This window comes from Canis lupus, chromosome 10 (assembly GCF_011100685.1).
Source record: "Canis lupus familiaris isolate Mischka breed German Shepherd chromosome 10, alternate assembly UU_Cfam_GSD_1.0, whole genome shotgun sequence".
Taxonomy (NCBI): Eukaryota; Metazoa; Chordata; class Mammalia; order Carnivora; family Canidae; genus Canis; species Canis lupus.
This window is the reverse complement of record NC_049231.1, coordinates 64,888,567-64,914,685: the sequence shown is the minus strand read 5'-3', so window position 1 is coordinate 64,914,685 and position 26,119 is coordinate 64,888,567. Positions and strand designations below refer to the sequence as shown.

At 35.7% G+C, this 26,119-nt stretch overlaps 2 protein-coding genes across 11 annotated transcripts in view; one reads left to right on the top strand and one right to left on the bottom strand.

Moving 5' to 3' along the window:
- VPS54 (VPS54 subunit of GARP complex) overlaps positions 1–23,929 on the top strand; it is a 77,998-nt gene extending 54,069 nt beyond the window's left edge. For 7 of the 8 annotated variants that reach the window (XM_038551424.1, XM_038551421.1, XM_038551422.1 and 4 more), the window contains 11 exons: positions 351–480; positions 1,112–1,293; positions 1,925–2,037; positions 5,737–5,800; positions 6,981–7,086; positions 8,021–8,108; positions 8,860–8,981; positions 9,081–9,161; positions 16,431–16,538; positions 18,455–18,549; positions 22,524–23,929. In XM_038551424.1, the coding sequence (XP_038407352.1) occupies positions 351–480; positions 1,112–1,293; positions 1,925–2,037; positions 5,737–5,800; positions 6,981–7,086; positions 8,021–8,108; positions 8,860–8,981; positions 9,081–9,161; positions 16,431–16,538; positions 18,455–18,549; positions 22,524–22,629 (1,195 nt within the window). In that variant the 3' untranslated portion in view covers positions 22,630–23,929. Of the gene's footprint in view, positions 1–350; positions 481–1,111; positions 1,294–1,924; positions 2,038–5,736; positions 5,801–6,980; positions 7,087–7,344; positions 7,446–8,020; positions 8,109–8,859; positions 8,982–9,080; positions 9,162–16,430; positions 16,539–18,454; positions 18,550–22,523 lie in introns of those variants that run through there. The other variant, XR_005366140.1, reaches the window with a different exon arrangement.
- Positions 23,930–23,935: 6 nt separating this feature from the next.
- UGP2 (UDP-glucose pyrophosphorylase 2) overlaps positions 23,936–26,119 on the bottom strand; it is a 65,902-nt gene continuing 63,718 nt past the window's right edge. For 2 of the 3 annotated variants that reach the window (XM_038551427.1, XM_038551428.1), the window contains exon 10: positions 24,882–24,993. In XM_038551427.1, the coding sequence (XP_038407355.1) occupies positions 24,886–24,993 (108 nt within the window). In that variant the 3' untranslated portion in view covers positions 24,882–24,885. Of the gene's footprint in view, positions 24,994–26,119 lie in introns of all 3 variants that reach the window. The other variant, XM_038551426.1, reaches the window with a different exon arrangement.

Sequence of the window (26,119 nt, the reverse complement as noted above, 5' to 3'; positions counted from 1 at the left end):
ATTAGTTCAGTTGAACTGAATATTAGCAATCATTCATAATTCTAGGTAAAAAAAAAAAAAAAAGAGTGCCTGTCATGAACTAACATCTCTCCTTCCTCCTTCCAGTGTGTCATCCTGGGCACCCATGCATAGATGGAGAAAATTATTTTTATATATTATTAGGGTAAAATATTTGTATTATCTGAGCTTGTTTAAGTGATGTTTCACCACACACACAAAAAGCATTTGATATATCACAGAATTTTTTATCAGATGTGAATTTACAACTTTTTGGTTTTTATTGGTATGCTACCCATCGAGAACAATATACTCACAATTTTCCACGACTTAATCTCTTTTGTCATTTTCAGGGTCAATGAAGACATGAAATTAACTGATTTAGAGCTAGAAAAACTGGCAAATAATATCCAGGAATTATTGTATAGTGCCTCAGATATATGCCATGATCGAGCTGTTAAATTTCTCATGTCAAGAGCAAAGGTTAGTTCTTTGATGAAATTTTAGATATTTTATGCAAAGTGTAATTATTTTGAAGATCTAGCATCATATCCTTGCTTGTGTCCCTATGTTGCCTATAATGCATATTATATTTTTAATATTTAATAAGGTTAATGATACTGGTGTGGCCAATTAGGAAGATGTTGAAATGTAAAATAATCCAAATAAAAGAAATAAGAAAATTTATTATTCTTTAAAAAAAAGATTGAAAGACTAATTTTTAAATTTAATGCCTTAATTAATTTGAAGTTAATATGCTATTTTATATATGTACATATTACATATATGTGTGTATAGCCACTATATTAATGAAAATGGTTGAAATCCAATATTGTGAACATTTTATAGTATGACTTGAATTTATTTGAGCTACTATATTATAAAGAGATCAGTGTAAAATTTAGGCATTTTAAGCTTTTTATGTTCAATTTCTGGAACTGAAGTATTGAGAAACTTCATTAAAAATGATTTTAAGGTAATGTTTATGCATTAACATATATTATTAAGATAATATAATTAACATATGTTAAACTAAATTGGTTTTATAGCTTATTCTTATTTGGTGTTATACCTAACTCTCTGTCATGATTTTTGTGTTATCTTTAAAATTTAGGATGGTTTTCTTGAGAAGCTAAATTCCACGGAATTCATAACACTTTCTAGATTAATGGAAACATTCATTTTAGATACTGAGCAGATCTGTGGAAGAAAAAGTATGTCATTACTTGGAGCACTTCAGAGCCAAGCTAATAAATTTGTAAACAGATTTCATGAAGAGAGAAAAACTAAGCTCAGGTATCATTACCATGTTCATTCTGTTCAGTTTTTTCCCTTTTCTTTACAAAACATGATTTATATTTAATTGATTGGCTAACCAGATCCCTGAAAAACTTTTTTCTTTTTTTTTTTTTTTTTTATTAAAGGCAGATTGTGGAATTAAAATCATATTTCTTGGCTTTTCAAAGTGGAATTAGAATGTTTATTTTTAAAAAAAAAAAGAATGTTTATTTTCATTAAAGTACTAATCAGAAAAATCCTCAATAGATTGACTTTTCCTTTCCTACTCAATGGGAACTTAATTATGTTTCACGATTCTTTTTGGTTAGACTAAGAAATATAAAAAGAAATATTTTCTGAAAGTACTCATATTGAATGATTATGAAATTATGAATTATTTTAATTTATTAAGGTATACATTTATTTTAGAAATCTTAGTACTATTAGCAGCTAATGGCCATTACTGTATAAAATGTAAATATGAGGTCTACCTGAATTTAACTAAGATACATGTAGTGTCTTTATTATTACTAAAAGATATGACAATAAAAAGTCATATGTACTCAGCTTTATCTTTTCTTTTCAATCAAAGAAGATGGTATTGAAATATTGTTAAAGTTTATCTTCTTTTTTTTCCTCTTTTGAATAGCCTCCTCTTAGACAATGAGCGCTGGAAGCAAGCTGATGTTCCTGCAGAATTTCAGGATCTTGTTGATTCTATATCAGGTGGAAAGATTGCTTTACCTGAAAAAAAGTCAGGGGGTATGTGTATTCTTTCACACACTCTTTTCTGATTTTATACTGTTTATTCATTTTATAGGAATGCTTAACATTTCTTGAATTGACAGTGCTTCTTGAAAAGCCTAGAACTAATAATGCCAGCTTAGTAAGTAATTGACTGGAATAGTTATCTGTGGTAATTTGTAATAATAATTTCAGATATGTATTGAATGTTAACCATATGCCAGACACTGGGCCAATTGCTTTTACATGCATTATTCCAGTTTATGAGCACAACAACTTATGATGAAGATGTTATTGTTAACCTTGTTTAACAGGAGATTTAAGGCTTCCAGGGATTAAGGAAATTTGTACAAATGATGAGCTGAGATTTGAAACCAGCTTTATATAATTTAATGGCTATGCTCACTGTACCATGTTTAAAGACATGAACACTAGTAAGCTTCTACTATGTGTCAAATATTAAGACAGAGTTAACAGTTATAATCCTCCTTTATTTTATTTTTTTTAAATATTATTTATTTATTTGTTTATTCAGAGAGAGAGAGAGAGAGGCAGAGACACAGGCAGAGGAAGAAGCAGGCTCCATGCAGGGAACCTGACGTGGGACTCGATCCCAGGCCTCCAGGATCACACCCCAGGCGGCACTAAACCACTACACCACCGGGGCTGCCCTATAATACTCCTTTAAAAGGGCTAAACCTAATGGAAAAAAAGATGTGGATTAGCAACCTTAAGTAATGCAGTAGTGATATAATAGAGAAAGCCAAAATGTAAAGAACTGTAGAAAAAGAAAACTATGAAGGAGACTCAGAAGGAAGGGCCAGAGAGATAGGAGGAAATCCAGAAGAATAAAAAAATAAAAAATTAGTTTCAAGAAAAGAATTGTTATTGGTATCAAATGACTGTTGGGTTTCATATGAAAGAAATATAATGACTGAAAGATACTTTTGTATGCCAATTAAAGTGGAGTTGTCAGGTAATAATAATGTAAGCTTATGTACAATTTACCCTGTAGTACCAGATTTGAAATTATAAGATTGTCCAATAGTTTTTTGAAAGTTTTGTTTTCAGGACGCGTGGGTGGCTCGGTGGTTGAGCGTCTGCCTTTGGCCCAGGGCATGATCTTGGAATCCTGGGATCAAGTCCCACATTGGGCTCCCTGCGTGGAGCCTGCTTCTCCTTCTGCCTATGTCTCTGCCCCGCCCCCCCAGCCCCCTCTCTCTCTGTGTCTCTCATGAATAAATAAATAAAATCTTAAAAAATAAGTTTTGTATTCTAAAAAATAAAAACTACAAATTAAATTTTTTGATTTTAAGTAGACCCCATGCCCATCATGGGACTTGAATTCATGATCAAGAGGTGCATGAGGCAACCAATTATCAGATATTTTCAATGGAGTATGTAGATGCATTTAATAAAAGTTTAATATTTTTACATAGAAATATTTTTGAATTGTGTATATCAACATTTGCACAAAATGCGCCTGTACTACAAGAGAAAGACTGAGTGAAAGACAAATAGTGACCACTAGTTTGACATGTAGGAGATCATTTGCAATTTTAATAATTCAGTAGAGTGACAGAGTCAGTTGGTAGTTGAGTACTGAGTAACTTGGAAGGTGAGGACTGGCAAACAAATCTAGCCTCCTTTTTTGACAAGTTTGGTTGTGAAGGGAAAGTGAGTGGTGAAGTAGCATTAGAGACCTAAGAGAATAATTAGGTAATTACTTTAATCCACTCAGGGAATTGAGAGAAACTGAATTATATTTTTATGTTTAACAGAAAGAGGAAGAAGAATAAACAGAAGAGTGGCATGTACTGAGTGTGAGGCAGGGCTCCTGGAATTAAATCTAGGGTTGAGGTGAAAGGCTGTCTCTTCTAACCCTGTGACAAGAGAGGTGGGATTAAGAACAGGTGTAAAGTAGAGTAATTCATACAGGACAGAGGGAAGAATTGAATGAATTAAGTAGATTTCTATTGCCTCATGATTATTGTTTAGTAGGTGACAGTGTTGGATTGTGGTCACAGTCTTTTAACTGATCACAGGATAGCAAAGCAAAAGTATTCAAGTGGCAAAGATTGAAGGAAAAAATAAAACACTGATTATTTTATATCACAAGTATAAAATTATAAGATTTATCTCTCATTTACTCTTTCAGGCTGTATTTGATGACTTCTCACTTTGTGAGGTGCTGTGCTAGATGACTATGACATGTTTTCTCTCCCTGAATAGCTCAAAGTGTTACAATTCACTCTCATGCAAACATAATAATTTTTTAATTAAAATGAGAGAGTGATTAAGTTAACTGTGGGGTTGTGTGTGTGTGTGTGTTTCAAAGTGAACTGTTTATTTTTACTTTCTCTTTGGAGGATACTGACAATAAGAGGTTTCTTTTATATACCTTACTTCTGTCCCAGTTTCCCCCCCCCCCCCGCCCTGAGCAAGAAGAAAGTACATGCTATTAGAAGTCCATTAACATTTTACTAGTTTTTACCAGTTAAGGATCCTTGGTTATTATTCATTCATCCACCATCCATTAATGAGTTACTAGCTGCTTGGTTAGGCATGGGGAAATGCAATTTAATGGATAGCAATTAATATTTAATTGAATGCTTACTTGATGCTACACAGTTTGTTCTAAATACTTTACATTGTTATCTCATTTATAGATCCACAAATTTGATACTGTTATATTCCCATTTGACAAATATGGAAACTGAGGCACAAAGAGATTAGGCAATTTGCCTAAGGTTACAGAGCTAGGAAGTGGTAGAGCTGGGCTCCAAATTCAGGCAGACTGACTTTAAGACCCTTTCTCTACATTATTGTGCTCTGCCGATTCTCTGCAATGTGGAGAATTGATTAAGACACTATCCCTGTCCTCAAAAATTTAATCCGACATACAGAATGAATTGTAGTTAGAAATTGTATCACTGAATTTCTTTCCTTTAAAGAAATGAGGAAGGTAGATATTTAATGCCAAGTCAAAGGGACTTGAAGCTGAGGGAAGCATGATGACTCGCTCATGATAATCTAATTGATTTGGCTGATTCAGGACAGTAATCCAGTCTCCTGTTCTTTTTACCTCAACATGCTGAATTTTGTTTTATAATAAAAAAAACCACATGCTGAAAATACAGTAATTTCTGTAGTAAAATTGAAAATTGAATATATATTATATATAAATATAAATTAAAGATATACTCTTTCCATTGAATATAGGAATTAGCTTGTATTCTAAGAATTATAATAAAGATAATCAGTTGAAATTCTAGTTCTGCCTTTTCAAACTAATATTTTTTTCCTTACCACTTACTGATCACCTACCATGTGCCAGACCTAGGATAGGCGGTTTGTAGTCCTGAATTCTGTTGTTAACAATAGAATGATAAATACTGTTATCCATGTTTAATGGACACAGATGTTGAGACTCAAAGAAGTTAGCTAATTGAAACAGGTCATGCATCCAGTAACCAGCAGTACTGGAACTCAAATCCAAATTTCTCTGATTCCAAACTTAATATATTTTATTCTGTGCCAAATTGCTTCTCAAGAAGTCAACATTTGTTTTCAGAAATAAGATAGTTTTAGGCCCTACTAGGCCCTAAATTGGGCCCTAAAATCTTTTGTAGTTTTTTCCTAGTTTAAATTTTTTTCTCTAATAATTTCTTTCATCTTGTTCCTATGTCTCTCATGGTTATTTGCTTAACTCTCTAGCTACAGAAGAAAGGAAACCAGCTGAAGTTCTCATTGTTGAGGGACAACAGTATGCTGTCGTTGGGTGAGTGACACATTTTTCTTTATTATTAAGTCAGTTATTTTAAAACATAAGTCTTCTAATTCCCCTTGATGTGAATTGGAAATTTTAGATTAATGATTTCAAATCTTATAAACAATTATGACTTCTCTCCTTAACTATCCTTTATCTTGTTACTCTTGCTTGATGGAAGTGGTACCCCTCTGGCTCTTCAGACAAAAAGACCACTCCCCCCAAAATTTGGCTCCCTAGCTAAGGGGAGAATATTTTATCTTCTGAGAGAATATTACAAAAGATAAACAGTGGACCCCTGCCCAGTAGAGCAGACACTAGAAATATGCATGGAGAGTAATACATGGTCTGACAATTTAGCTGTGATAAGGGCTAGGCACTTTCTTGAATCATTACTTTCTGATATCCTTCAGACTTTTTTTTCTTCAGACTTTTTTTTTCTTCAGACTTTTATAAAACTATTTTACGTGGATCACTCATTTCTGAGCATCTCATTGAACTTGGAGGTCCCATAATGGCTCTATTCACCTTAACCTCAATCTTATTTAACCTCCCAGTAGTGTCCCTTTTCAGTTTATGACATGTTCAGGTAACTTCCTCATGTTAAGAAAACCTTTTGTGACTTACCAGTAACTGTTTAGGAGATACCATTGTTCTTTGAAGCCACAGTTTCTCTTTCGTCTAACCAAGAAAATCAAGACTAGGTTCCCATTGTTAATTCAGCAGTTCATGATTGAGCACCTACTATATAACCAGCAACACTGGGTAGGCTTTTTGTCAGTGTTTCTGAAATGCCAAGGAATGGGATACTTGCTCTCTCATATATTTTTTTGAGGGAGGTGGGCAAAGGGAGAGGGAGATAGAGAATCCCAAGCAGGCTCCACGCCCCAGGATACCCCAGGATGTCTTATTGAAGAGACTTACTTATTAGGAATGCCACACAGAGAGTTATGTGCCAATGCATAAAACTTAAGGTACTCATTCTACCTGTAATTGCATGACCCTGAAAATGAGTGCCCTTAATTTTGCACCCTAGGAATCTGTCTTGCCTCACCTTAGTCCCTACTCTGCTGCATTTATAGGTAAAACACATAATTTCATAGTTATCAAGATCAGTATTGACTTTTATGTGTTGAATCATTTTAACTTTCTTGTTTTGAGTGCTTATTGGGTCATATTTCTTTTCTTACAGAACTGTATTGCTCTTGATAAGAATTATCCTTGAATATTGCCAGTGTGTGGACAATATCCCATCTGTTACTACTGACATGCTTACACGTCTGTCAGATTTATTGAAGGTGTGTATGATTTCACTCTGTGATGGAAAAATAATTGGAAGAAGTAACTCATTAGAGTATAACTAACCTTCAAACTAAGACGTTTCAGGGTTAAGTTATTTTTAAGACATTAATTTTGTGACATTTGATTGTGGTTGCATCACAACATGTTACTGGAAGAAGGCCGTCTGCTTCCTTCTCACTTCACTTTTAGTGATTCCTCATTATACCCATAGAGTTGTTAATGACATTGGAGACAGGAGATGATTTGTTCGTTAGGTGCTGAACATGACTGAGGCCACTTAGGTCAAAAAACCTGGACTGGTTTCAAATGTGCATGGAAGGAATTCACTGAACTTTACAAAATTCATCTCACTAAGGTTAGAGATTTTTCTTAAATCATTCTTTCAGAACCATTGATGTAAAATGAAAATGTGGTGATAATCTTATTCAGCCATTTCATTTTAACAGATATTTTTAACTGCTAGCATAAAGAAAAAGTTTTTTTTCAAATGTCTAATCAATTAATTCTGCCCCCAAATTGAGTTGTCATATTTTAGTCCAGAAAGATTTTGTTACCCTTTTGAAAATAAGACTCTCCAATAAGAATGACTGAAACTGAACTAGTTTTTTTTTAATTGAAGTATAATTAACATATAGTGTGCTGTTTTAGTGAAACTGAAGTAGTTTATGAATGCAGATTATAATTTCTGAACAATTGTTTTTTAGAATTCCACTTTTTTCCTACCAGACAATAAATATCATTTAGGAACACCCCTCCCCCTTTTTTTGTCATTACATAAATAGATCCTAACTGCTTCTACTAGAAAATTCATTTGGTCCTTGAATGAGAGAAAAGAGGAATGTATTTTTAGAACTGTAAACACAACGCCAGCATATATAGAACAGTTTTTAATAAATTGTTGGGCTTTTTTTTTTCTCCTTCCTTTGTTAGTACTTCAATTCAAGAAGTTGCCAGTTAGTTCTTGGAGCTGGTGCACTGCAAGTTGTTGGACTAAAAACAATAACGACAAAAAATTTGGGTATGGATTCTTGCTTTTAATTCACATGCTGAGATTTTACAATGAGATCACCATACTCATTGTGTTTTTATTATACCTGATGTTTTATGACTCTAATTAAAGGCTCTAAAAGTAGTAAATGCTACTTCACTCTTTTGTGTGTTACTGAAAAATTAACTTCTAGGGAAATGTTATGAGGAATTTCCACTATTTGGAAGTTGCATCACTATAGAAAATGTTAAGATATAATACATATGTGGTGCTTTGAGGTGAAAGGTATCTGGATGTCAGAAGAGAATCAGTTGTCCCGTTAGCTTCCTCATGTCTGTAATACTAACAACTTGAGTTCATTGGGGAAAGCAGCATATTTACTACATCGTTCAGTTCCATATCATTTTTTAAAAAGATTTTTATTTATTTGAGTGATAGAGAGCATGTGAGTGGGGAGGGGCATAGGGGGAAAGAGAAAGTATCTGAAGCAGACTCCACACTGAGCATGGAGCCCAATATGGGGCTCTATCCCATGACCATAGGATTATGACGGGAGCTGAAACCGAGAGTCAGATTGCCCAACTGACTAAGCCATCCAGGCGCCCCACAAATCATTTTGTTAAAGTGAAATAATGTTGCTGCTTTCTGCCAGTGTGTTCTTCATTTATGAAATAAAGTATGTGAAAATAATTGACATTTTTAATTTAATTTGATATTTAATTAAACTCCACTAATATCTTGTTTTGTTTCTCCCTGATATATTCACTACTGGGATCTTCAGCTCTTTCTTCACGTTGTTTGCAGTTAATTGTGCACTACATTCCTGTGATCCGGGCTCATTTTGAAGCTCGGCTGCAGCCTAAGCAATATAGCATGCTTAGGCATTTTGATCATATCACTAAGGTACTTTTCCTTCTATTTTCTACTGGAATTTCATAATTGTTAAGTACTTTTTAGATGTGACACAGGGACTTTAAAATATAATGTTCTTTCTCGTTACAGGACTACCATGACCACATAGCTGAAATATCAGCTAAGCTTGTAGCGATAATGGATAGCTTATTTGACAAGCTATTATCTAAGGTAATGATTTATGGAAATTATTAGGCATTGATTAAAGGTACCATGCCTTTTCACAGTTGTCTAAACAATCAAATTATTTAGGGTTTAGAAAAACTCAATAGAATGTTCAGATTGCCTGAATAATGGATAATCATCTCCTAAGGGGTTGGAACGGGGAAGGAGGAGATTATTTTAAGAATGATAGAAACCGTATATAGAAGTTTTTATATTAGCTGCATTGACAAATATGTACCTTCTTCAAACTAGGTTTTAGTCTGAAAGTCTTTCAGAGACAGAATTGAGAGAACAAAGATGAGAATAGAGAAATAATTTGTCATAAGGTGTGTTCTTATTTTCCAGCCTGAAGTGCCAGAGTCTAAGGTGCTCTGTTATTTCCCTCATAGATCATCAATTTCAGTATCTGTTTCTTGTTTGTTTCCCATTCCAAATGGGTCATTAAAAGAAGCAGTGGTTTCCAGCAGGGCTTCCCCATCCTGGAAGGTATCTTTAGAAAAATGCCACTTAATCAGGCCTAGTCACTTTGCCTTACCCTTCACTCTTCACTCCTATCTTCCTACTTCAACTTCCTACTTCTCCTGTTACCTTGACCTATTACATTCTCCCAGTATTAGCAAGTCTCTCTTTGCCACTCCATATCCTGGTGGTTTTCATGGGTTGCCTGGGAGTTTAGCTCTGTATTTAATTCATCCCAAGATAACAGACAGTATTTACAGTATTTGGTTTGGGTTAGCCTCTTAATTGTAGCTTTTTGTTTTCTTATCTGAAAATTTAATATAGGGAAAGAAGGATAACACAGTAATAGAGGCTGATTCTAAAAAGCTAATAAGTAATGGTACCATTGCTTGGATAGAATGAAACATTAACATCTTTTTTTTTTCTTTTTTTTGAAACATTAGCATCTAATTGTACTACTGGCTAAACTAATGTCCCAGCCATAATTTATTCATTCATTCATTCCTTTATTCATTCAGGAAGTTGAACTGTGTGAGGTACGTGGGACACATAGGGTGAAGAAATCTTCAGTGTTGTCCCTCAAATAGTAAAATATCTAATAGGAGAAGCATATCGATAATTATAACAGGAGGGTAGAGTATGTCAAGAGCCATAAGTACAGAATTGATTTTGTGCTATTAGAGCTTTTAATGCTTTTTGAGGAGCTGATTACCAGCTGAGGAGGGAGATCTGGGAAAGCCTCATGGATGAGGCATGCACGTAAGTTTTGCTTTTAAACAAACATAGGCATGATCAGGTCAAATAAAGGTGAGCTAATGAGATGCTCTGAGGTAATAGCGGGTAGGAATCAAGAGGAAGGGTTTTGGAGTCCAATAGACCTAAGTTCACATTCAGTGTTTGTCCCAGAATAGCCACTGAAGCACCTTGGGCAAATTAATCTCCTCAAGCCTCAGTTTCTGGCTTTAAATGGGGAAAATAATAGAGCCTTATAAGGTTATAGTGATGATTAATGAGATAATATTTATATGGAGTGCCTTTTTTTTTTTTATCATATGTCTGACTATAGCAAGTTTCCAGTAAATGTTGGCTGCTAATGCTTTTGCTGATGTTGTTAATAACAAAGGCAAGTTATTCCACTTAGCTAATGTATTAGGGTGAATGAACCAAGGAATGGGAGGTATGGTGGAAAGGCAAATAAAGAGTTTTGACTTCCAGTGGAAAGCTAAACAATTTAAGTCAGGCTTGTAGGGCTATAACTTGCATTCCAAAAAATTCACTCTTTCTAAGTATACAGTTGGCTAACTTTAACCTATGTGTTGGTAGAACTACCACAATCAAGATACGCAACAGCTGCATCACTGTTAAACATTCTCTGGAGCACTTCTGTAGTCAGTTCTCTCCCCACATCACAAAACTTTGACAACTGATCTGATTTTCATCTATGTAGTTTGTTTTTTTTCCAGAATGTCCTTTAAATGGAATTAGAATGTAGCTTGTTGTCCCAGGCTCCTTTCATTTAGCATAGTGCTTTTGAAATTCATAATATGTGCTAGTGGTTTGTTCCTTTTTGTTACAGAGTAGTATCCACTGTATGGATGTATCACTGTTTAGTCATCCATTTATCAGTGGATAGTCCTTTGGATTCTCTCTGGTCTTTGGCTTTTATGAATAATGCTGCTATAAACATTCACGTGCACATCTTTATGTGGGCACATGTTCCATTTCTTTGTGTAATACCTTCGAATAGATTGATGGTTGTATAGAAATGTAAAACTTTGTGACACTTCATTAAAACTGCCAATTTTTTTTTCCAAAGGGACTATACCATTTTTCCCCCTCCTTGTGATATATGAGAGTTTAGATGCTTTTCACCTTCACCAGTGCTTTCTATTGTATGTCTGTTTGTTTTTTAATGTATCTGTATGGAATAGTATCTCATTGTGGTTTTAGTTTACATAATAACTTAGATGTTGAGTACCTTTTCATGTATTCGTTTCCACCCATGTCTTTGGTAGAGTGTTTAAACTTTTAGTTAACTTTTAAAGATTGGGTTATTGAGTTTTAAGAGTTGTCTATATATTCTAGATATAAGTCCTTTATCAGATATGTATTTCCTAAGTGTTTTCTCCCAGTCTGTCACTTATCTTTTCATTTTCTTAACAGTGTCTTAAGAACAGTTTTTAAATTTTGATGAATTCATTTACCAGTTTTTTCTTTTATTGTTCATGGTTCTTATGTCCTATACTAAGGAATTTTTGTATAATCCAAGTCACAAAGATAGTTTTCAGTGTTTTCTTCTGAAAGGTTTATTGTTTCAGGTTTTATGTATATATCTGTGATCCATTTCTAGTTGATTTTTATATATTCTTTTTTCTGGATAGTTCTGACACCTTTTGTTGAAAAGACTGTCCTTTCTCCATTGGCATCTTTGTTGAAAATCTCAATTGGCTCTTTTTGTGTGGGTCTATTTTCAGATTTTCTATTCCGTTCCATTGATCTGTAAGTCTGTCTTACAGCAATACCTTGTCTTAATGTTGTAACTATCATAGCATTATTATAAGTCTTGGAATCAGACTTGGAAGTAAAGCCTTCTCAGTGTTCCCACCCCTCCTCCAGTGGTAGCCAACCTCTGCTTTGATTAGTTTTTGATCCTGGGCTTAGAAGTATTTTTTTGTTTTTATCCTCACAGCCCTGGGGATAAAAGAATTTGGTGCCCTTTCTCTATGACTTTAGGCTTTTCCTTTTATAAGAGGAGGGTGCAGGGAAGTGGGCAGCACTTGTTCCTTTTCTCTAGTGGCAGCCAGTTACCTCCTGCTTGCCTGTGTTACTACTGAGAGTGACTCTGTGGTCTCCAGTTCTGACCTCAGTGTTGCTTGTGAGTACCTGGAGACCTGTGGAGAAGAATTTGTGAGTGAGTGCAGATTGCGCTGTGGCCAGAATTCTCACTTACTGTAAACATATGCTAGTCCATATATGGCCATTGGGAATTTGTGAAAATGTTAGTTTTCTGTCTGAGGTAGTCACCTCTTCTTCCTATGCTCTGCCAAAGTGAGACAGTTTCTCTGTGCTATCTCTGTGGAAGTAGAACCCAAAAGTTTTTAAATTAACAAATCACATGATTAGAATTGCACTTTAGAAGGATTTATCAGATAGCATGTACAGTGGATTTGAGGTGATATGGCGTGTCCTTTGTTTGGAATGCTTTCACTTAATTTTTTTTCATTTGAAGACTCAGCAGCTCAGGTGTGCTGCTCTGGAAGCCATCTATGCTGTTGCCTATATTTCCTTCACCCGGGTTCTTGTGGCATGCGGGATCCACTTTCTGGACTGCCAATCAGCTTTTAGGCTGTCCGCTCCCCAGAGATCTCTGTCTCTGATTCATCCTTGTACACTAGCCGGCATAGTATCTGATGCATTCATTCAATCATACACATTCACACACACATACACACACACATACACCTACATACCTACATACACACACACACACACACACACATGTTCATATATACACACATCTAAGAAAATATGTATCCAGAGCTTACTGTGTACTAGTCAGTTTTATTAAATGTTTGTTGACCTTATATTTGGACTCATTAAAATGTGACTACATTTTTTTCAGGTGAGAATCTTGAAGACCTTACCTAGGGCAGTGTTTCTTAACGGAGATAGCTTTGTCCTCTGAGGACTTTCAGAAGTGTTGGAAACATTTTTGGTTGTCACAGTTTGGGGAGTGGGATGATACTGGTAGCTAGAGAAGAGAGGTCAAGAATGCTACTGAACATCCTATATATAATACACAGGATAGCCCAAACAACAAAAAACAAGGTAATCCAAAATGTCAGTAGTGTAGAGGTTGAGAAATTCTGACCTGCAGTAGGAATGTGCAAAATAATCTGAAAGTACATTTGATGGCACTTAGCCACTGAGGAATAAAAACTGACTGGGAGATTTCCAGTCTGTGTGAGCAGGAGGATTGTAATACCAGCAATAGTAATTGAAACATGAAAGAGGAGCGGGTTGGGGAAAGCTCATGGTAAACTCAGGGATGGTATGGAACATTTAGGAAATGTGTGACTTAATAAAATGGTTCAGGACTAGAGATATATTAGAAGTTGTTAGGTTGAGATTGATAAGAGAGAAAGAGGGGACAATAAGGAGGAGTAAAATTGAGGAAGCTTTGTGCTTAGGAGACATAAGACGAGGAAGGTCAGGAGGGGAGGAATCAGGAAAGCATTTCATTCCATGAGGACCAAGGACCATGTTTCAAGTGTGACGTGTGTGAATACTGCAGAGCAATGAGGAAGAAGAATGCCTAGGGAAATTACTAAATTTGGAAGTTAAGATGTCTTCAGTGATTTTTGCAGAAAGACATTTCAGAAGATTGTTGTTAATAGTGGAGGAAAGTGCTTTGGGTAGTGGCAAGAACCAAATTTTAAGGGTTGAGAATAAAGGAGTACAGTATCAAGTTTTGGTGACTGGAGAAATATGATGGTGAAGGTAAGATGGAAAGGATAGCATCTCTAGGGGAGGCAGAGGTGAAGGAAGGTTTTAGGGGGTGTACTAGTTACCTGGAGCTGCCATTACAAATTACCAAAGACTGAGCGGCTTTAAAACCACAGAAATATATTCTCTCATGGTTCTGGAGGCAAGAAGTCCTAAATCAAAGTGTTGTCAGCCATGCTCCCTCTAAAGGCCTTAGCAGAGAGTCTTTCTAGCTTCTGGTGCTTGCCATCAGTTGTTGGCATTCTCTGGCTTGTAGATGCATCATTCCGATTTCTGCCTCTGTCTTCATGTGGCCATTTTCCTTCTGTGTGTCTGTGTCTAAATTTCCTTCTCCTTTCTTTTATAAAGACACCAGTCAGTGGATTTAGGGCCCACTCTAACCAGTATGACCTTACAAGATTCTAAGTGAACATGAATTTGGGGGGGGATACTGTTCAACCCAGTACAGGATGGTAGTTCGATATGGGGACATTACCACAATGAAATAACTATTTCATACCCACTAGGATGTCTAAATAAAAAAGACAGACAATAACAAGTATTGGTGGAGGATGTGGAGAAATTGGAGCCCTCATACACTGCTGAATAGGATTGTAAAATGATATAGCTACTTTGGAAAAAATTTTGGCATTTTCTCAAAGATTAAAGTTACCATATGACACAGTAATTCCATTTCTAAGTATACACCCCAGAGAATTAAAAAACATTTTTCACACAGAAACCAGTACATGAATGTCCATAGCATTATTATTCATAATAGCCAGAAAGTGGAAAGAACCCAAATGTCCATCAGCTGATGATGAGATAAATTATGGTATATTCATACAGTAGAATATCATGCTGCCCCTTGAAGGACGAAGTATTGATGCGTGTTAACAACTTGGAAGACTGTTGAAAGCATTATGCTAAGTGAAAGAAGCCAGTCACAAAAAGCCACATATTGTATGATTACATTTATGGAAATTAGTAGTTGCCAGGAGCCGGGGAGCGTGGGGCATAGGGAGTAACTGCTGATGGTTATGGGTTTCTTTTGGGGTGATGAAAAAGTTCAGAAATTAATAGTGATGGTTGTATGAGTTTACTAAAAACCAGTTAATTGTATACTTTAAAAGGGTGAATTTTATGGTATGTGAATTGTATCTTAAAAGTGTTATTAATAAAAAAAGATAAGGGGGTATTTTATATATTTCAGGCTGAGGCAAGGTAAAACGCTAGGTGATCACAACTTTTCTTATTTTGGTGCACTCACATGGTGACTTCTACATGGTTCTAAGAGCATTATATTGGAACTCATCATTTTAATAAACTCTGTAAGATTAGTACATTAAATTATTTAGCCCAGGGATCCCTGGGTGGCTCAGCAGTCTGGTGCCTGCCTTCGGCTCAGGGTGTGATCCTGGAGTCCCAGGATCGAGTCCCATGTCGGGCTCCCTGCATGGAGGGAGCCTGCTTCTCCCTCTGCCTGCGTCTCTGCCTCTCTCTCTTTCCGTATCTCTCATGAATAAATAAATAAAATCTTTAAAAAAAGTAAATTATTTAGCCCAGACAAGTCTTGTAAATTAAAATAGTATATAATTTGTGAATTATAAACTGTGGGCCAGAGATGGTTATATGGATGATATTGGTGTATTGTTCAATTGTAAGGATAGTAAAATGAATTTACCTGTTTAAATTTTCAGTATAGATCATTGCTGAAAAGTCTTTCTTTACCATAGTGAGGCTAAATATGATTACTGTATATTGGCCTACCTACAAAAGAAAAAATTTTAATCCTACCAGAGTCCTATTGATTTCAGATCTGATCATGTTGACACATTCTGAAAATTATGTTTAAAAATAATCTGTTCATTTGGAGGGCCTAAAGATTCATCATTGTATATTGAGCCAGATTGGTAGCTAACATTTTTTGTGTAAATATTTTGTATCAAGCACTGTTGTGTATCCTTATGAGCCATCTTTTTAAGTCCTCACAGCAAGCTCTTTGAGATAGAGAATGAAGTAACTTTAACTTGCCCATTGTCACATAGCTAAGAATTTGAAGAGCTGGGATTTGAACCGAAGTAGTCAATCTTAAGGGAAGTAGCCTATGTTCTTAGCCACTAAATTATGCCGGCTTTCTCAAAGTAGATTAGGATATTTAATGAAAAGTTCTTGAGATTTGCATGAGTAGCACAGATCATAGTTGAAGTGTAAGCTTCAACAATATCAGAGTTAGGCATGTAAGGGCTGAAAACCTACGTCTGAGGGAACAGTAGGAACATTAAACAATCCAGAGGATATGACATAATTCTCATTATTTTTCCCTGCCAGTATGAGGTGAAAGCTCCCGTTCCTTCTGCCTGTTTCAGGAATATTTGTAAGCAAATGGCAAAAATGCATGAAGCTATATTTGATCTTCTTCCAGAAGAACAAACACAAGTGAGTAGTAATTCCTAAAACTGCTTTTTGATATATAACATATGCATGCAGAATTGGAGTATTTTTACATACTTTTGGTGCATTTAAGCCTAGTTCATATTCCAATATGATTATTAGTTTTTTCAGCTGTTACATTGACCTGTGGAACGTGGATGAAAATTTCTGATTTCAAAGTGCCCCTAGCTCTAACAGGCCAGGGCAATACTGTTCTGCTCTATGTCAGCAATTATAAAAAGCAGATTTTTCATTTGTCCATTGACTATCAGAGATCTCAGAGTCTACTTCCATCATTCATTATATTATTAGTTTGAAAATTAGAGTTGGCATTTATCAACAGTCAAATATACTGATGTTCTTATAATCCAAATGGGATAGTGGAGGAATTAGTGATGGAATTAATAAGACACATAAAGTAACTCAATCAGTATACCTCATTAATAGTTGTTAGATCAGCACAAGTGATCTGTAGTAGGCATAACGGAAAACAGCAAAATGGGTAGCCTTTGGCACTTCTCACCTCTGAAGTATCCATCCTTTGTCCCTATAATCTTTCCTATAAAAATGTTACACAGAATTCTCATCACTGTTCACCAACATTCCTACCACCCCCCCCCCCCCCACTTGCTTGGTTCCCTTCTCCTGGTACTTAGAAGTTTCCAGTATTTTTTTTTTTCCAATCATCTTTACCCACCTTAGCGTGTTCCCTCTATACCAGGTTATCTCATTCAAGCCTAGCTGTAGAATGATACAGTGTTAGACTACAAGCCTAGTTGTATGACTAATGACTTTTCACTGGGATTTTTGCTATTCAGATAAATTTGTTATTGGAGTTTACCTCTAATTGGTTGAGTACATGGAAATGGTAGTTTTGGGAGCGAAAAGTAACTTTCTTAGTGTCTCTTGTCTACTCTTTCTTCTGCTGGGTCTCCTTTCCCATACCACCTCAGACTTCCATCCTATAGTAGCTATTACTGTTTTTCTTCATGCTTCCCTAGATTTTCATTAATCATTCCAAACTCATGATTAAATATCATCCAACTCCTTTGAGGGCTCACTGAGGACTGAGAAGGAGCCATAAGATATGGAGCACCCACTTGGGGGTCTTTTTTCTTCCTCATTTCTTCCCAGTCAAGCCATCCTTCTCATTCCAAGTGTAAAATCTCCCACCTCTGATTCTGACCTTCTGGATTTGTCATCTTGAGTTCTTATGGCCAGGTCAGGGAGCTGGGCATCCAGGTATTCCATGTGTTTTTTTATCTGCATCATAATTTAAAGGGAGCTCTTGTCAAAGCTGAGTAAGAATTAGATTTTATGTCAGTATTGTCACTTGAATACCAGTAATTCCACAAAACTTCCATAGATGACTTTACATATATTTTCCCCCAACAGAAGATATATGTTACTCCACAAAATCGTTTTCAGAGAGTAACTCTATTTCCCACAGAAGTTTTGGGTCATTGCAACAAAAATGTGCATGCAGGAGCAATAAAATACTTTCAAGTAATTTTACCAGTTTGGAAGGATGAAAGTACCTTTGCCTCTACCATTGTAACTTTTTTTTCTATCACATTCCTATTTAATATATTACAGAATTCTCCATTTCTTTTTACCTGTCTTGGTCAGTCCCCCTTATATATCCTAGAGGACTTCTAAGGGGCAGAAAGGCAGTGATAAGTTACGTCTCTAAAAGAAGTTCTGCTGATAAGGGGAAAATGAGCTTTTCTCCAAAAAAGGAGGAAAAATTATACTAAAATAGCAACTAAATACCTAAGAGGAGCTTCTTACAAGTGTATGCCAAAGCAAAGATTTTTTAAAAAATACTTCCTCCACATAATATTGATTTGATACTGGTAACTCAGATGCTTGTGTCTTCTATTTCAGTAGAGTTTTAAGAAACCATTTTATTTCTTTTCCAGATGTTATTTTTAAGAATTAATGCAAGTTATAAACTCCACTTGAAAAAGCAGTTATCTCATTTAAATGTGATAAATGATGGAGGACCTCAAAATGGGTATGTTTGTGACATATTTTTACTATGTGCCCCCACAGTGGTGAAATCAGCAACTTTTTTCCTTTTCTTTCTTTCCGGAGAGGGTATCTGTATCTATCTGTGTAGATTAACGTGTTTTAGAAATGGTCAGTTACTTAACTTACATGTCTGTTTTGAGGCAGTGGGAGTCAGTTGTACCTTCTATGTTACCCAGTAGTTTCTCTGTATGCAGACAGGACTCAAAAAGTCCTACTTTGTAGCTATGTGATAGCGAGAAGGTCCACTTAACTTCTGCCTTAATTATAAAATGAGAAGGATAAAATTTGCTTTAACTCTTTCATTGGGTCACAAAAAAACAGAGCATAAGTGTATGTATGTCCATTTTATTGTAAGCTTTTGGACAAATTACATGTATTATCGGTGAAATAGTGTAGTTATATAAGAGAAAACAATTCAGAATCCGAAATGGGTAAAGTGCTGCTACTTAATAGCTATGTGAATTTAGGTAAATTGCTTACTCTCTATGTACTTTCATTTTCCTAGATTTGAAAATAGGGATGATGGTAAAAAGTACTGTTGCAAGATTTTTGTGAAGAGCAACATAGATAAAGATAATGGGGACAAAATGCAAAAGCACTGATCATGAAGCTACACCTTAATATGATTTCTTTAGTGTTATCCGTTCTGTGGATATTCAAGGAATCAAATACTTTATTCCCTGTTAAGTTTCAGGCTTAAATTTCAAGTTTATAGGAACAAATGAAAAATCGTATTTTGGAGTCAGAAATTGGCCCTGTCCAACAAAACAAATATATTGAATTGATTTTGCAAGAAATACTTGGAAGCTTCAGTTGAGTCTGATGATCATGCTGAATTTTTTTTATGTAAAAATCTGATTCTCTCCCTTGATTATTACCTGGTTCTTCTCTTTCTTTCTTTTCTTTTCTTTTTTTTTTTTAAGAATTGTTACTTTCAAAAATTTCAAGACCACAGAAAAAGTTCAAGGACATTTTATGAACACCAGATACCTCTCAGAAACTTTTTTAAAAACTAATATTTTTAAGTCCCACTCCATTATAACCTTCTACTTTTATTCCCATAGCTAAATCTGTGTTGGTTGGTTGGTTTTTCTGACCAATAGTTCTGAAGCATCCAAGCTAACTCATTACCTATTATTTTCTTTGTTAATACAGCTATTTGGGGGTCATACCACCTTAGAGATCTTCACTGTCACATACTTTTAAAGACACTAATTCTCTATAAGGCAATTTATGCCTCTAAATGATCCCTTTACAGATGGAATTCCCTGAAAATTAACCTCTAGACTCTAGCCAAAGGCATAGGAAACTATCTGCTTAAAAGGAATTTTTGTTCTTGAAATGGCTCTAAAAAGCATGGCTTTTTTTTTTTTTTTAAGATGAAATTGACATAAAATTAACCATTTTACCTTAAATAATGCAGTAGCAGTTTGTGCATTCACAAGTGAATTCTAGTTCGTTTTTCCAGTCACATGATAAAATAGGTTCAACAGTCAAAAAAAAATAAAAGCCAAGAGGAAATCTTCTACCCATTAAGCAGTTACTCCCTATCCTCCTTTCTCCCTAAACCAAGTTTTTTGATGAGATTTTTAAAATGTATTTTAAGGCATTTTTAAAATACAGACATAGAATGATAATAGTTGTATTGCTGCTTAGAATTGATCATTAACAGTTTTCATTTTCACTGGAAAAGAATGTTTACGTTAGAAAACAAGGGGTGCCTGGGTGGCTTGGTTGGTTAAACATCTGTCTTGGGCTCGGGTCACGATCCCAGGGGTCCTGGGATGGAGCCCTGCATCGTGCTCCCAGCTCAGTGGGGAGTCTGCTCCCCTCCCTCCCTTGTCCCTCTCCCCGGCACATGCTCTCTCTCTCTCTCACTCACTCTCAAATATTTAAGGAAAAAAAAGAACGACATTCCAAATGAAACTGAAGCATCCCTTTCTCCGGTCTTACTCTTTCTCTCCCAACCCCATAGTTAATATTTCCAATAAGTTTGGTCTGTATTCCTTAAGTCCTTTGCATTATCTCTCTATACCTTAAAAAAGTAGGTAGCACTGTTTTATAAACTTAATTTACTTATGTGGTATATTGTGCATATGCTCCTTTTTTCTATTCAGCATTATTACTGGTTTATCTATTTGATAGGTAGGAATTGTCCATTTTTTACTGCTTTTTATTCTCCCACAGGAATCTACCATATTGCCCCAAATGAGACATTTCTAGTTCACTATTTTTTTCCATTACAACTATGCCGTGTGAAGATCTATAAACATGCCTACTGGTGTGACCATTTCTTTATGGGTCATATCCAAGTTGATCAGAGCATATGTACATTTTCACTCTACTAGGTATTGCCAGAATATTCTCCAAAGTGGCCTCTGTGTTGCCAACATTTGCTGTTAGATTTTTAAGTCCTTCGTTGCCAGTAGTATCTTGTTTTGATTTACATTTTCTAATGTTTGTCCTCTTTTCATGTTTATTAGTCATTCACATGTTCTCTGACTTTTCCTGTTCACTTTCTTTGCCCATTTTTCTCGTGGGTATTATTTTTCTTGATCTTAGATTTTTGTGTACGCACTAGTCAAACTAACCCTTTGTTATGAATGTTGCAAACTTCTGCTTTTATGTCAAACAATTTTCAACTTTGATAGAACTCTAGAAATATGTTTAAATGAATATTTATGCTAATTTTACGCTTAGTTTTTAATGTGAGGACCTTGCCTTATAAAGGCTTTGTCCTTTTTTGAGCTGTTGCTGTCAGTTTCAGTGTATTTAACTGACCATATTATCTATCACCAGTGTAATTTCAAATCTTTTTAAAGTACTCAGATTAGATGAGTTTTAAATGAAAAATGTGGTCCTTAGTAAACTCTGCCATGTGATAAGAGGTGAAGCATCCAGTGCATATGGCTGAAGGCATTTATAAATTGGGCCGTGGTACCGGCGCTAAGGGTGCTTCCAATCCCTTTGCCGCAGAGGGTCCCGCAGTCCATGACGTAGGTGTTCATTAAAGTACTGAGGTGGGATTTCCACTCCTTTTACAAACTATTAAATCGAAGTCTCTTCGTTCCTCCACGGCCCGTATGTGCCAACACATACATCTACTCAGACCGATCCCTATTTTACATGCTTGAAGCTGTGATACCTGTTTATCTGAGTGTTCTTTCCTGGAATGTCCTCTCAAGTATAGCCGTGGATGGGACAGTTCAGTACACAAAGATGTGACTTTGTTTTCTCATCTAGTGTTGCTGTATTGTCAGTATCAAGTTTTATATCTTGTAATACATACGCAGGAGTCCCAGCATGAACTTCTTTGGATGTCACTCAGGAAGCCTTGTCTTTCTTTTACCTGATTTCATTGGTCATATACGTGTACAGTTGATCCTTGAATAATGCGGGGGTTAGGAAAACCTGCATGTAATTTTTGACTTCCCAAGAATCTAATAATACACAGTTGGCCAGAAGCCTTATCGTTAACATCAACAGTTAACACATTTTTATGTTATATACTATGTTCTTGTAATAAAGCTGGAGAAAAGTTTTTGAAAATCATAAAAGTACATTTCATGCTGTACCATGTTGAAAAAAATCTGCATAAGTAGACCTGTGCAGTTCAAACTCGTGATGTTCAAGGGTCAACTGTATAGTCTGCTACAACTGATCAAAGAAACATCTTAACATATTATTATTTTATGATGTTTTATTGGGCAGAATTATGAAACCAAGTCCGGCCTGCACTGGTTTAGTCCTTCAAGATATTTACTGTTGAAATAGAGCACTCTAACTATATGATAGCAGGAATCCTGCTAAGAAATAATACTGACATTTGGTCCCTAGGAAATCAGAATTTTAAATAATAGTCTAGCAGCTAGGATAAGACTGACTCTATGAGCATTGCTTCTTTAATTATGCGGTAGAAAGTATGAGATTAAAAATAGTTTTGTCTCCAATGTTTAGGTTGGTCACAGCAGATGTAGCTTTTTACACTGGAAATCTTCAAGCCTTAAAAGGTCTTAAAGATTTGGACCTAAATATGTCCGAGATCTGGGAACAGAAGAGGTGATGACATACTGGAAAACGGGGTAGCTCATCTGACCATGGGATGTGTATGTTTATGAAGAAAATATGGATGCCTGTGATTCAAGAACTGGACCTCGAACCCAAAGTGAACTGGGACAGGGGAAGGGGAAAAGGAAATTATCAGTGTTGGGAAACTGGGATTCAATGGGGTCTACAAGGAATGCCATTTTTATGCTTCCTTCAGTGAGGAGTAACTGATCAGGTGTCTATAACATTTTTCATTCTCTCTGGAAACAGACTCAGGTTTCTTTGGACCAAATCCAAAAGAACACATAGCTGTAACACAGCTGTAGTTGACTAGAATGCTCTGTATACTTTATATTAAAAAATGCTTTGCATTTCTTCCAGTGCAATGAAATTCATATGGTGTCCCACCTTATTTAATGATGGTACAATTTAAAATATTAAAATCTTAGTCAACCTCTGTAGAAAGTTTTCTCTATGAAAGTAAAGCTGTTTGAAAAATTATTTTTTTACAGATCTTTCTATAAAAAATAAACATCTTTTGATTGCTTGGATTTAGGAATTCAGTTTTTGTTTTAGTGACCAATGTCAGGTTTCAGGCCTTGTGTGTCGCATATTTAATCTTTCTACCACCACTTTATGTCGGCTGGGTAAAGCCTTCCAGTATAGTCTAAATACTTGAAAGTCTGATCACAGTAATAATTAAAGAATAAGATATTGGCATTTATTTATTCAACTACTAACTTAAATACTTTTCAGAAGTGGTATATGAAAGGCTGCAGTTTAATAGCTGTATTTTTATAAAAGTATCTATGAAGGGTTGGTTTGTGGGGGTGGTTTTTTTTGCCTTTTTATTTCTAGCAGATGGTAAGAATACATTTTCATATACTCTGCCTATTTATGAGTTCTCATTTTAACATTTAGATAACATGCGAAGTATGGCCCCCTCGGGTTCTTGTTTTTAAGTTACTTTCGACGTGTATATGAACAAAGACGAGGGAGAACTAGAACTTTTAAAATATAGGCTGCTGTGTCGGGGCCAGAAATATAAGGTGATGAGTAAGTTATTTAAAGCTTTTATAATACCTACCTTCAAAATTAGAATCAGCAGCACTCTACAAATGAAAGTGCCTGTGCCTCACCTCATCCCGGGAATCTTGCCTAACCCTGTCAGAGTGCCTAAACTTGTGGGGATTATGTACAATGAGATAACAGTCTTATTTTGTGCTCCTTCATTTCCTAAAAGGAAAGCCTGTTTTATCATTACTAAGGTATGTCACTGGTTCTTCAACTGTCTAAAATAAAGCTGTAAAAAATTACCAGACTTTATAAGGCAACTTTTTTTTAATAGTATACAGTAAACTTTAAATTACAAGCAGCCTACTCAAAAACAAGTATGGAAGAATTAGAAAATATAATTACTCCTTAGAGAAAAGCCACAAATTAAACTACCAGCAGAGCAGACTTGAAAGGTTATCTGTGAATATTTTCAATCGCAAGAAGAAAGCTTCAAGGAAAGGGGACTTTTTATAAAGTTATACCTCCACCCACCACACCAGAGAACAAGGATGTAAAAGAAGTACCCTACCTCTACCCACCCCATCCCTGCAGCTGGGAAAAGAAACATCCCTTTGTTTTAATAAACGGGAGAGTCTGTGGAAAGCATGGCAGGCATCCCAGCTTGAGGACCAGAGGAAAGGGACTAAATACCTTCAGGTTTCATTCCTATGGAAAGAATGATGTGGTGGAGATTCTTAGAAATGCAAAAACTAGATGTGTTAGGTAACTGGCCAGTGAGTACTTAAATATTTCAAGAGCAGACCTTCCAACTGATCCAGTAACTGTTTCTCAAGAGTAAACCTTTTTTTTTTTTTTTTTTTTGGCCATTTCATAAAGTTAGCATTGAAAGTGTATGTGTGCACATGGATTGCCTCACAGCTTTATTTTTGAAATCACAAGCAATTCAAAGTGACCATCACTGAGGCCTCTGTTAAAAGATGTTCCAGCAGAGCTGCCCCAGTTTTAAGATTAAACAGTATTGCACTTTACGATGAACTAACTTTCAGGGTCCTCTTCAGAGAAGAAAAAATATTGCTTCCATCTGTGCTTTTCTTCGACTAAAAGCATATTGCAAAAAACTCTACTTTAAAAATTAACACCGCAGGGTACAGTAACACAGTAAAGTACCTGCCAACTTTAGAATCCTAGAGAACATTTCATTGTAAGAAACTGTTTAGCCCATAATTAGTATGAAGTGTACACAGTATTTTTCCTCTCAGTGGTCCAAGATACGGAGGTTCCCCGATACAATCTTGTTCTCTAATACTGCTCCAGGTGGGATGTCAATTCGGTCACCATGATTTGCAATGATGATAACTGTTCCCTACATGACGAGGAAGACAAAACAGAAGAAAGTATACTTAAAACTGCAGCTGAAATCCAACGGATTTTCTTAAAATTACCAAATTTATGTAGAACTCCATTTACAACGGAGCAGTTGTATTTATAAGCAACATTAAACAAGAAAAGTAACATGTTAAGGAAAACTGTATACGGTGTCCCTCTAAGAATCCTGGCAGTAGTTCTAGATAACGCCGCCTCTGGATCCGAGGCGGTCCTACCCGCAGTGAGAAGTGGACCCTGTGCCACAGCATGACGGGCCTTCAAAGATCTGTCTGCAAGGTCACCAGCATCATCCGCCTTCACATAAAGATACCGAGGTGCTTGGTTTATATTTACATAGAGGTTTGGGTTTTTGTTTTTAAAAACAGTTTACTGTAATATTCTTCATGTCTTAAGTCTGTTTAGATGAGGCAGTATCAGCAGTGAAGTTCCACGTACGTGTGTGCACGCGTGTGTATACACACAACATCAGCAATAACGTTCTGTCTACATCCAGGTGTGTATATACACGTATGTAGAGGTCTGTACAGCTGACCCTGGAACAGCATGTTAGAACTGTCTGGGTCCACTTACATTTTTTTCAGTGAATATGGTACCGTGAATGATTTTCTTAAACTTTTCTCTAGCTTCCTCTATTGTAAGACTACTGTATATAATATGTACTGCCTGCGAACTATGTGTTAATCAACTGTTATCAGTAAGACTTCCAGTCAACAAGAGGCTATTAATAGTTACATTTTGGGAGACTCAAAAGTTATACATGGATTTTTGACTACATGGGGGTCACCTCCCCAAACTCTCATGTTTTTCAAGAGTCAACTGTTTACACACATACACACACACCTTTTTGTTTTCCCAAGATCTTCATTTAAGGAGGTTTACTAAAGGAAGAACACATGTAATCTAGGTATGGGATTTTTTTTTTTTTAATAGGAAAAAGCTGTTGTATCTTTAGCTCTGAGCTTTAATATTTATACCTATAGTCCTTCCTGTTTCTTAGGTTAGACGATACTCTGCAAAGTACCCAAGTACTACGGTATACGAATGAATCTCTTTATACTGATGACAACCGATTAATGGGAATAGATGATATTCAGTATAAGTGA